This window comes from Triturus cristatus, chromosome 11 (genome assembly GCF_964204655.1).
Source record: "Triturus cristatus chromosome 11, aTriCri1.1, whole genome shotgun sequence".
Lineage (NCBI taxonomy): Eukaryota > Metazoa > Chordata > Amphibia > Caudata > Salamandridae > Triturus > Triturus cristatus.
This window is the reverse complement of record NC_140594.1, coordinates 1041796846-1041809893: the sequence shown is the minus strand read 5'-3', so window position 1 is coordinate 1041809893 and position 13048 is coordinate 1041796846. Positions and strand designations below refer to the sequence as shown.

Here is a 13048-nt window from a genome sequence, read left to right as displayed (position 1 = left end):
TTGTTTGAGATTCCCGGATAATGTCTGTCTGAGAGTGTACTGTCACGTTCCACTGAGGGTGCTACTACTTGATGTGACAGACTGACTGACCATACTTCAAGTGCTGAAATTGTACTTCTCTGTTTAATGTTTTTACGTAAGTTATAGATTGATTTATTTGTTACTAATCAGTTCAGTGAGACTGCTACTGCACTTTTCTTATATACTTTTCCCATCTTCTGGGCCATCTCATTAGATGAGAAGGTAAATTATAAATGTTGGCACATTTTGCGACATATTTCTGCAGTTGATGATTACAGTGATCGTTTTGATTGAATGTATATGTAAATTATGACGATATCTTTCTAGATAAAATGTATTTTTCTTATCTGAATAAAAAACTGTAAAGCCAAAGAAGGACACAGTAGGAAGGGGCTTCCTTGCAGGAGAAAAGGGTTGTGCTCGTGTAAATTCTATTGGATGTGCAAAGTTAATTTCTGGTTCCTTTTCTACATGCCAAGGTACCCACCGGCTATGAATACCAGAGTCATCGTAAAGATAGGGTGGTTTAGAAACCCTCAGCACTCAATCGATTATTAGCTTGTATTTAAAAGTATCTCATCTTGTGTATTTTTGGAATTTATGCATTGTATATGTTTGGTTTCCCCTAATTGATAGCAAAACTATAAGAGAGATGCTTCCCAATTACTTTATAAACATGCTTTGCAGGCCCCAAGCAACAATATTGAAACAACGGTTCATAGGATATGTCTGTGCCAGGAATTAAAATGAGCCAAAGGAAAAATCCTGTTTTTTATATGCACAGTGGAGTTCTGGAAAGTCTAGTATATGTTCCAGTGGAGGTGGAAATAATTCCTTTCTCTCTTCTTTTCTTAGCTTGTGAAGTTATGTATTGGCATGATTGATGCAGGCAAGGCCTTTTGTGCTGCTAACAAGCAATTTATGAATGGCATTCGGGACCTCGCACAGTATTCAAGCAAGGATGTGGTGATTGAGGTAAGCTATGAATTTGATTTTTTTTTTTTTAACGATTTCTAGTTTGCTGTTAACATCCCACTTACAGAAAGAATCACATTTTCAGGTTATGTATAACCATGACATTTAGAATGAATAAAAAACATATAAGCCCTTCATCAGCATCATAAAATCTTTGTTCGGTTGATAAAACAGCCATAAAAGAATACAAAAAGCAGCATCATTATAAAAATCACTGCAAAAAATATACATAATATAATAATCAGTAAAACATGAATAACCCTTCCAGCTAAAACAGTACATCCGTTAATCAAGTCTTGATCTCCTGAATGCCAAAGAAGCTCGCAAAAATGATAACATTCGTTCTTTAGGGAACATCTGGAGATAAAACATGGCTGACCTTACTTGGTTAAAATGTAAGGACTTCAATAGAGGAATTAAAAACCGCTTCCTGGGCCAACTAAAGTGGGAACAAAATGCAGAGTGTCCTGCGGAGGCTTATTATCGCAGCTGCAGGGCAACCTTGCATCAGGCTGCGCCCAACCAGGGTATCAACATCTAGTTGAGTGTCTCAGTCAATAGTTTAATGTATCTGCCCAGATTTACTTAACAGGAATCTGCTCTTAGAGTGACTACCTTAATCATCTTTCCATAAATATGTTTTCCTCCAGAGCCAGTGGTCTGGTTAAGCCTTGGGCCATATTTACAGAGAGGTCTGCTGTTTTGACAAAGTTGCCTAACATGAACTTCTTTAATATGGAAAGCTTTTTGACATTTGTAAACACTACATACTCTCCTACTGAGACTTATTGTGCTAATCTGTTATCTTTATTTAGATCAAGGTAAATAATTTGACCATTAAATGTCCTTTTGGGTCACCATAACATGCTAGGTATCACAAAGTAGAAAACCTATTGTGGCAATAAAAGATTTACATTGATCCAAATCTAAAATGTAACACAAACATGTATTTTGTATAGATCGCAAGTGAAAAGAATTGTCTGGGATGAAAGGGCTCAAATCTGCTCCTTTTAACTTGTCGGACCAAAGCATTAATGCGTTTTCAATTTTACTAGGCGGTCACCTTTACCTGGATATTATTTGCTTTGGAATCCAAATGAAAACACTTAGGCTGTGCCTCTGATTACTAGCATTCTGTGGAGGCTTGGTAAAGGACATGAGGCACAGTAGACAGATCCACTTTAGACTTTTCAAAGTATCTAACCCTATAACCATAACCCCAGAGACCATATGACCATCATTGTTGATGTGATAGTTGTTGCTAATATTGATCAGAAGCTCATCCGTCGGTTTCAGAAATCACATAATTCAGCCTAGGATGGTAACTAGGGCGTACAACACTGTCCTGTGTTCTGAAATTTCCCCTGTCTTCCAGTCCAGTTCGTTGTGGGCTTCACAGTCCTCTCTGTCTTTTTGCGCAGTACCTGGAAAAACACCAAAGACTTTAAAATTCAGTCTGCAAATGCATTACACCCAGCATATAAGACCACGGGTGATGGGTCTTATTGCAATCCCCCAAATTGAAATTCCTCGCCATGTTAAAGTGGTTCTCTCTTTTGTGCTTTGGTACCCATAGTCCACTGTCTCTATGCAAATGTCGTTTACATAGACATGAAATGAGATAATACAAGTCCTGTGAAGAGAATTTAGATAATACCATAACGTGGCATGCAGAAGTAGGGTGAGACACTTCTTTCAGACTCCCCTAATTTTCCCTTTTCGACCATTCCCTTACACCTTCTCCATAAGTGACAACTTTGACAAAGACAACCAACACACTGAAACCTCACTAGACACCCCCAATACCCTGAAGCCAATGCTTGACAGCTGGAAAGCCCTCACCACCGAAGACACACTGAAGACGATGAAGACAATCCACTCCGGGGCCCCCACGGACCCCTGCCCCTACCATATCTTCAACAGAGCCGCTGACACTATTGCACCCATACTGCACCACACCATCAACCGCTCCATGGCGAACGCCTCCTTCCCCGGTGACTGGAAACACACCAAGATCAACCCCCTCCTGAAGAAGCCCTCGGAGGACCCCACTGACCTCAAAAACTACAGACCCATCCCCCTGCTCCCGTTCCCAGCGAAAATCATCGAGAAAGCCATCAACAGCCAACTCGCCACCTTCATCGAACAGCACAACATCCTCGACTCCGCCCAATCCGGCTTCAGAAAAAAACACCGCTCAGAAACCGCCCTCCTCCTCGCAACAGACGACATCCGCTTTCTCCTGTACAGATGAGAAACAGTAGCCCTCATCCTCCTCGACCTCTCAGCGGCCTTCGACAGTCTCCCACCGCACTCTAACACCCAGACTCCACGACGCAGGGATCCGAGACAAGGCCCTCGACTGGATCCACTCTTTCCTCTCCGGCAGAACGCAGCGGGTCAGGCTCCCTCCTTTCCTCTCGGACCCTACTCCAACCACCTGCGGAGTCCCCCAGGGGTCCTTCCTCAGCTCCACGCTCTTCAAAGTCTACATGGCTCCGCTCGCCCCATCATCAAAACCCACGGACCCAACATTGTTTCAGACACCCAACTCAACCGATCCCTATCCAACGAACCCATTGCAGCCAAATACAACTTTCAAGAAGGCATGGAAGCTGTCGCCAAATGGATGAAAAGCAGCTGCCTACAACTCAACACTCACAAAACAGAAGTACCCATTATAGGCCCACACCCCGACGCCTAGAATGACACCTGGTGGCCCACTGCCCTCCGAAGCCCACCCACCCACACGGACCACGCACGCACCCTTGGAATCATCCTGGACTCCAAGCTCAAAATGGAACGCCAGATCAACTCTGTTGCATCCTCCTGCTTTCACACCCTCCACCTCCTACGTAAGACCTTCAAATGGATCCCCCTAGAGCACAGAAAGACCGTCACTTACACCCTCGTCACCAGCAGACTCGACTACGGCAACGCACTCTACGCCGGAATACCTGTCCTCAACCTGTCAAGACACTGCCATATCTCTTAGCACCTGTGCACACTCCACTGGCTCCCCATTGAGGCTAGAATCACCTTCAAGATTCTCACCCACTCACACAAAGACCTCTACAACACCGGACCAGCATACCTGAACAGCCAACTCAAATTCCACGCACCCCAAAGAACCCTACGATCAGCCCAGCTCTCCTACGCCATGGTCCCCCGCGCCAGAAAGACCAGATCGGTAGGTCTCTCCTTCCTCGCGGCCAGAGTCTTGTACGCCCTACCGTTCCACCTCAGTCAGACAACGTCACTCACCATCTTCACGAGAAACCTCAAAACTTCGACAGACCCCCTCTTTGATGGACTGGAACATGCACCTCCCCAGCGCCTTGAGACCCTTACGGGTGAGTAGTCGCCCATAGCAAATACATGATTGATTTGTTCTGTGCAACAGCACTGCTCTTCTAGGCTGGTGAAATTCCATCATATCATGGTCGGCTTGAAAAATCCACCGTGACTTTGTGCGAGCGACTCTGCAATAAGGTGTTCACCATGGTTCATATGTATATACTTGGGGGGGGGGGGGGATGGGGGGGGAGGGGGGTGAGGGGGGTGAGGGGATTGGAGTCCTGACAATTTAAGGAAACAAATGCACTAAGTCACAAGCCATGTCTTGCATTAAGCAAATGTATGACTAGGCCAAGACGTAATTTTCATTACACCGGCGTTGTTTTGCATAGTTTCTGCCACTGCGTCATGTCACATAGTTCCAGTCTTTTTAAATAAAAAGTATGTTGCGGTAGCATGGGATCAACAATATATAAGTGGTTGTTCTCCGTGGCACATGTGTTTTTTTGTGCAAAATGTGTCCTCGCGTCCAAAATGAACACGAGGATGCATTTCACAATACAATATAGGACTAAACACTAGAAGGTATTTCACATATTTTTCTGAAATTTTCCGTAACTATGCAAAATGAAATTGAGCAAATTTCACACATCTGTATATATGACATTATGGAACAATTGTCTTTTGTCGTGGCCCGCACCAGAAGTGGTCATTATGTCTTACTGATGACATATTCATCTTTCATGTTCCAGCGATAATTTTCTATTCAGTATTGTTAGGTTTTGCCTGAGTGAAGTGCTTTTAGACATTGGCAAAGTAACCTTTAATTATTAATATCAAATTAAATGCCGCCTGCGCTTCAAGAGTAAAACAAAGGGCTCTAGGCATTTTATTGGTGACTGGTACCGGTAGGAAATATACAAAAAAATACTGCTCGATGTTCTGCTTTAAATTTCCGTTTATTTGGTAACATTTCAAAATTTAAAAACATCCCTACTTAACCAACTACTTTTGGTAGCCTGTCCATTCAGACCTCCAGTTTGGGTTTCATTTAACGCAATTGAGTTTGATCATTGTTGCTGTTCTTTTTAGTTGTTCATTCACTGAAAGATTTCCATAAGACCCTATAAAGCACAATGTGTTCCAGATAGGATGCACTGTGTATTCCAGTGGAATATTTTTAAAAATTGACTGGATTTGTTACCTTATTTATTTTTCTTGTTATTTTTTTGCAGTCTAGCTTGACGAAGTTCTCAGACAGCCTCCAAGAAATGATCAATTATCACACAGTAAGTTTGCTCCGATGTAAAAAAGAAATGTATGTCTCTATCGATGCGTCTGTCATTACCCATTGAGTAAAGCTACAAAAGGTGTGTAAAACGGAGGCTCACAGGTCCTTATACGCTTTTATGTTTTATGCCACTGGGCTTTCCATTAATGAAACTGTGTTTTTTATGTTGAATGCTTACTTGGCAAAATATGATGAGGCGGAGTTTGTGTAATAATGACAAACTGGGTTTATTTCCGGCTGTTCAAAGAGTGGTGTTGTGGTGCTGAGTAAGGTTCCCTGGGCAACCAGTGCCATTGTGGGTCTCAAGGAGCTATTCCTCTTTGGAAACCTCCCAGATTTGGACCAACCAAAGCTTTGCTTAAATGTGGTCAGTGTTTGCCTAGTTATAGTTTGGTTGGTAATGCCAAAGTGACTAAGGGTGCCACTGTACTTGTATGGACCCCCATTGCCCTTTTGCTGATACTTGGATGCTGGTGGTCACCAACTCAAGGCTTCTTCAGCATGTCACCCCAATAATTATTTAATAGAGCAGTAGCTTCCAAATGACGATGGGCTTGCTTCCTGCCATACTGAAGCGATTACCCTTTTAAGAAATAGGACCATGAAGCCTTGATCATCACGCTACATGTTCCTTTTTTTCCCTGACTCACTAAAACCAAGAAGAAAAACTAACAAATGATGTTGCATTTTAATGTAGCTCATTCATGCCTTAAGTTCTATTTTTTTTTGCTTTGTGCCAGTTGGCCTTGGGTGTTATATGGACAGTGAGCATGAGGAGAAGGTCTAAGCGTTTACACAGTTTGTTGGTCACAGACTTAATGTCCTGTAAGTCGGTGATTAATTTGTAATAGAATAACTACTGGGGTCCAAAGTGTTGCACAGACGCCCACGGGTGATACTATTGAATGTCGGAGGTGCTGAATGCCAATGCCGCGTACGTAGTATTGATTTTACCTCGTGTCTCTTTCATCCACCACCAGACAATCCCTGCCTTTTTAGCTTACTCTTGCAGGTTCCTGCTTACTCTCATTCATTGTTTTTTTTACAGTTTTCTGTCTACTGTGCCGGTGGGCCTCACCTGCAAGGAGTGAGAGGTGTAGCGCAGTGGCCAGAGCGGCTGACGCGCGCTGGGGGTCGGGCTCGAATCCCTGCGGCAGCTCAGCTTGGCATCATGTGACTCTCGACAATGGCTCACTTAATCTCCCTGATGGCCCCCAGCGCCTTGAAACCTTAAGGGCTGATATGTTTGCGCTTTACGAATATGGATTACTTACTTGCAACCACTGGCTAAAATTAAGCACTGCTTCAAGTGCTGCATACTGTTTTGGAGCCCAATGTTTGACTGGGTTTCTGGCAGAGGTCGACCAGGTTTGCTTTGTTCATGCCCTGATTGCATTTTGATGGTCTGCTACTTTCATCAATGGAGCTAAACACAGTTTAAATCCAGATTTAATTTGAATTCACAGCTGGCCGAGCTGCTGTCTTGAGGCTCGCGAGTTAATTGAAAATTAAATCAGTCCTCGCCCTGAGTGCATGTTTCCACTGCAGACACAGACTCACTGGAGACCGTTTCCTTTCCTATTAATATCTTGTGCTTTAGCAACTGTCAGCCTCGTTGTTAGTTAAAGGGTTCTGTTGTGTACACTGTCCAAGATCTTTGGAGGAAACCAGGGGCGTATCTCAGACACAAGAGCTTGACTGTCATTGAGTTCCTTTCGGAGTACGTTAAGACAGAGCTTTACACACAGATGTGCATACCGCTAGCAAAATGTTGTTCTGAGTTACCCGAAGAATGCTGGCGAAAGGAAATACTCATCTGATAAACATGGCCACTTGTCATTGTCGCATTGCTTAAATGCCAGAACTATGGCCGGAAGTCTCTGTATTTTTTTCCAATATTCATAAACCCTAAGATGTCAGCATCTGAGCTCGTGCACGTTTCCCTCCACTGCACTTAGTTCAGAGGTGGAAGGCCAGCTTCCTGGCCCGTCCGGCGCCTGTCACCACTTATGAGGTTATCATCAAGTTGCGTTGTCTGAACTTGGCAGCTTGGCCATGGCCATGGGTTGGCCGGAGCCAAATGTAGCTCTGGCAAAAATACTTACACCAGCCCTCTTCCTTGATCTCCTCGTGCAGGCTCTTTCCTTCCATCGGCTCCTTCTCTACTTCTCTCCTCTCTAATTGCTTTCTCTCTACCTCTCACCTCCATCTCAATTCTTCTCAGGGAGCTGGGGAAGGGACAGGCTGTAGGAGCGGCCCTTGGCCTTTAAAACCTGCCCTCAAGCAACTTCCATTCTCCAGATGGAAAGTGTCCATTTTTAGAACTGTTGCTGTTTCTGTAAAAGCTGACCTGTACTCTGTGTGTGCTATGATCAAAATGACAATTATAGATTAGACTTTAGATTCTACATTTTTTGAGCTAATGGAGACCAAATACGCTTGTCCACATCATGGTATCAACAGTTGGAAAAGGTCTGATAATGCAAATAATAGTTCCACCACTCTGTGCCTCCTGTAACATCACTAATGACCTCTCTCGATTTTACTAAATCAGAAAAAAACCCTTAAAAATATTTCAGTATTTACAGCATACTGAGGTTCAGTATATTTAGAATTCGTCTATATAAAGGCAAGTTCGTCGATTTGTGGTTTGGTAACTTCTTTGGCAAAACCCATCTGCATTTCCCTTTTTTTTTTGTTAAAATGTAAGTGTACTAAGTTTATACTTTTTAGCACTCTCCACATAACTCTTTCCCAAGTTTGCGCATACAGAAACATTTTTGACAAATCTGTTGTGTCTATTAATCTAGCAACTTGAACACATATGTAGTGTTTTTCCTCGTGGATGTGGTAAGTAGGGCCCCGCATGGCAACTTCTTAGATCCTCTTAGATTTAGCCTGTGGGATAGGCACATAAGATGAAAACTGATGAGTACACTATTGAAGTCAGGATATGTGCACAAGTAGAAACTTTCTCTAGACTCATTGAGTGTGTGCACATTTTTTGAATAGTCAGGAGGCCACTGTTATTCTTTTATTCAACATTTTCATAAACAAGAACTTCAGTATCTGGTAGCCCATATTCACAGTGAGTGGTTGCAAGTTCAGGCCAAATTATACGGGAAATCATGTGCTGAATGAATGGTAAGCACACAGGGTATGTGTCTAGTTGTTTCCCTACCTGGACTTATGAATGAGCCACAACACTTATGTGACATGCTATGCCAAAGGAGTCTCTAAGCTTAGGCCATACAATGCACGGGAGCCCCCAAGAATTCTAATGGTTATCACGTCTTCCTTGGGTGTACTCTGTCCGCACATAAAACACTCAGGTGGATAGTTTGAATCCTTAATCAGTGGTGTCATTAAGAGAACTGGTGAGTTAGATGAACGTTTCTTGATGTAACTAATAGTATTTTAAAATGAGGAAACACATCTTCAGCAAACATAGCCATGTGGGTGGCTTTGGAGAGAGAAATCTTTCCCTAAGAGATGCAATAAAATTTCCACCCATATGAGGTTAGCATATGACTCCTTGTCATCGGGACACTTCGTTTCCAGTCCTGTTTTTTCATTTATCATGTGAGTTCATTCCAGGACTTGTAGTCTTTCTGTAGTTGATCTTGAACTCATTGGATTATTACACCCAACAACAAAGATTTGTAAAGAGAAAGTCCAGACTGGCAAACTTGGGTCCCCACAACCTGGTCCCATGTTTTCCTATGTAAGCTGAAGTTCTATCACCCGCCTGAAAAATGCCTATGCAGTATCATCTGTTGCAATTGTATTAGACTTCAACATTTGTAACAAGAAACACAAGCCATGCAAAATGTTGTACATTCAAAACTAATGAACTTCTCCTTGTGTTTCTAAGTGAACAGCTTTCCTGACTAATGGCACTTTGAGGAGAGTTTGTCATGAAAAGGAATTATTGGAACCTCAAGATTTTTTTTTTCTTCTTAAGAACGAAATCTTTCAGTCTAAGAGTGAGTGTATGCTGACAGGATTTTCAGCAAGGGTTCATGACTCATGTTTCATGACAGGGGAGAGGATGTGACCTAACGGCTAGGGCGGTCGACCTTAAATCTGGGGAACCAGGTTAGAGTCTCTGCAACGACGCTCAACATCCTGTGATTCTGGGCAAATCACTTAATCTCCCTGTGCCTAACAAAAACATGAATGTATCCTTGTGTAACTCAACGGTGCTTGTGTAAAGCGCTCTGATACCTTTGGGTCAAGTTCGTGCTAAATAAAACTCAGAGAAAAAAAACCCGACTCAGTTCTTCATTAAACTCTTCCAGTCCAACCATAGGAAGTCATTTGAAAACATTTTTCAAGGTCCATCTTTACAGAACTATACATTACAATAGGCTAATATACAATATAGAAAGTATACAAACCTTGTTCAGAAATAAAATGCATGATGAGTACTTTTATATTTTTTTGTTTCTTCAATCCTGAGAGGTTTTTCCCTTTGTAGTAGAAGCAGCCTTTGAAGGTAGCACATTGGGGACTCACAAATTTGGTATTTTTCTTCTATCTGAAATGGAAGTCTCTGAATATAAAGTTCTGTAATGCTTAGCAGACTTCTTTTTTTGCATGTTGATATTCCCCACCACTAGCCTGAACTCTTTTTTTTTAATTCAAAGGCAACATTTGTAGTGGTAAATGCACAAAATTAAAAGGTGTATAGTAAAAAATGTTTTCTGTTTGAAGTTGCTTAAGAGGTGGTTGTTGCAGGTATGTTCAGGTGTCATGATTGCTTGGTGGCTAGAACTGAGTGGTAAAGATCCGTGACTAGGTTTCTTAAGCACAGCATTTCTCAGAAGACTCAGTTGGCTACACTGGTTAGTTTTTGTTTATATATAGTCTATCTTTGTTACATTGGTTAGTGTTGGTGAGGTATTTTATCTGAGTATGATCTATTGGAACTTTACCTATTATTCTAAAGGATTTAGTGTTGGTAAGGAATGCTCCCTCCAGGTGTGGCCGACTACCAACTTTACCTTTCTGTTTTTGATTCTGTTTGGCCTAAGTCCCGCAAGCTTCAATAGTTAAGAAGGGTATATGATGTAGACTTGGTAGGCCCTTTCAACAGGTTGAGGAGGGTGGCTTTGAGTTTCCTAGCAAATTCACAGTGCTTTAGCATGGGACTTGATTTTTGTGATGCCTCAATGATGGGACCTAATAGGAATCTTTTCCTAGAGTCAGCTATCTGGTATATGTGTAAATTAAGGACAATTTTGAGGAGAAAGCTATGGAAATGTCAGGTTCTTTTCCTGACAAATTCTTGATTGATTTTTCGTTCCCTTCAGGCAAAGATAGGCGACCAATCCATTTTATTTGCCTCTTGAACAACTGGCTAGCAATTACCGTTGATGTGTTGAAATAAATACTTATTATCAGGTGATTGGGATACCAATATTTAGCTGGTTCTGATCAGTGAATATAGGGGTGAAAAATATAGGCTGATGGAAAGGGGTTGATACTTTGTATCTTATATTCATGCCAAGGGCTCTCAGTTTATGATGGTATAAGACCAGTGTCTCTATTCTATCAGTCAAGAAAATGCAGCACTAAGTACTGCTCACTCCATGTGCCCGTGGTCTTTCAAGACTCCGAGGAGGATAGAATGGCCTGAGGTGATGAGAGCAACTGTGATGTCAAGGTAAGATGAGTGCCTCTTTGATTTAGGAATCATAGCATTTCACCCAAATATGGGGTTACATTTCAGTTGTTGTTCAGCGAAGTTAGTTTAAAAAAAAATATATATATATACATTTTTTTTTATAGAGCACATGTTTACCAATCAGTGACTTAGAGCCCGATGTACAGCTCATTTTACTGGTCGGGTCGTTTGCAACTGGTAAAATGCATTTTCTTCTGTACCAACCCTATTTTGCGAGTCGGTAACCTATTACCGATTCGCAAAATAGGGATTGCAAGATGTTATTAGGAAGGGGAATGTAAAGGGCTAATAGCGAGTCACACTGGTATGTATGTATGTTTTGCGACCAGGAATGCGGTCGCAAAACCGTCGCAGATAACCACCAATTTATTCGCAAACAGGAAGGGGTCCCAGAGGGGCCCCTTCTCCTTTGTGAATGATGCACAAACATTTTTTCAGAGCAGGCAGTGGTCCCACAGACAACTGGCCACTCTAAAAAAAGAAGAAAAAAAAAAACCATGAAGAGAACTTTTTATTTCCATTTCTGAAACGCATCCCGTTTTCCTTTGAGGAAAATAGGCTGCATTTGCCCCAAAACACTGCTTGATTTAAAAAAAAAAAAACAGTCATGGTGGTCAGCAGACGACCATCCCTGTGAGTGCTGGCCATACCCAGTGGGTCGCATATTGCGACCTGCCTCATTAATAATAATGAGGCAGGTCTCTTGCGACTAATTTGGGAATCGCAAACAGTGTCTGAGACACTGTTGTACATCAGGTTTTGCACCTTGCTAAAAATCACAATTTGAAAGTCGGAAACCCTGACGGTCGTACATGTGGCCCAAAGTTGTGCTGTAAGTTTGACTAGGAGGCATTGCTATCACAATTTGTGTAACAGCCATATCTTTGCTTACTAGGAGAGCGAAAGATGGCCTTGCACAGATACAATGGGGGCTTTGGGTACCATTTTGAACTGGTTGAAGAGCGTGGATTTGCATGTCTTAGCTGTCTGTCTTTGGGTAAACAAGGTGATGGAGCAGTCATGTGTTTGTTTATTGGTTGTGCTCATCAATTTTGCACTTGTACATGGAGCTAAAATGTATGGCATTGAAATATTGTAATGTTACTATAGTACTTTTTTTTTAGGTCTCGTCTGGTGTAGGCTGCGCAGACATGCGCAGTCTCGCTGGTGAGATTTAATGAGTTAGGGTAGATTTCACTAGCAGGGTTTAAGCCCCGCCCCTCTTTTCCATTGGCTGGTGTCACCGTTTATGCTAAACGGTGGCCAGCCATTGGAAAAGAGCTTCCAGTGACGTACAGTTTTCTCTTTTAGAGCCGTCCCAGTTGTACTGGCTTGCTTGGTTTACGTTTGTGGTAAAAGCTTTCTTATCTTTATGGGGCCATGTGTTTCAAACACATGGCTCCATAAAGACAAGAAAGCTTTCGCGAAGGACGAAAGTGAAAGCGGACTGTGCCTTAAAGCGGACCGTGCCTTAGCAGCTCAGCCAGGCAACACAAGTCAGAGCGGAGTGTTTGGACATTTGCCGATCTCACCATTTAATTTTTGTTTTGATGTTTTGTTTTCAAAGGATCGCTTTTAAAACCTGCGTTAACATAGCTTGTATTGTCTTTGCCCTTCAGTATCTGTTACTCCCTCTTTGTACTCCATATTGCTGTCCCACCTCCGCTCATCTGTTGCTTACCGTCATCTTTTCCCGTGCACTCGGCGTTTTTTGGTGTACATAAAATTATGCCAGTCATCTGCCTGTTCTCGTACGTCGCTGCTCATTGGCAGCT

The 13048-nt window shown here is 42.4% G+C and overlaps 1 protein-coding gene across 4 annotated transcripts in view; it reads left to right on the top strand.

Moving 5' to 3' along the window:
- Positions 1 to 13048, top strand: part of ACAP2 (ArfGAP with coiled-coil, ankyrin repeat and PH domains 2) — a 402036-nt gene that overhangs the window by 116836 nt on the left and 272152 nt on the right. For 2 of the 4 annotated variants that reach the window (XM_085635277.1, XM_085635278.1), the window contains exons 3-5: positions 10 to 136; positions 877 to 996; positions 5529 to 5582. In XM_085635277.1, coding sequence (XP_085491403.1) covers positions 898 to 996; positions 5529 to 5582 — 153 coding nt within the window. In that variant the 5' untranslated portion in view covers positions 10 to 136; positions 877 to 897. The remainder of the gene's footprint in view (positions 1 to 9; positions 137 to 876; positions 997 to 5528; positions 5583 to 13048) is intronic. The other 2 variants (XM_085635275.1, XM_085635276.1) reach the window with 1 other exon arrangement.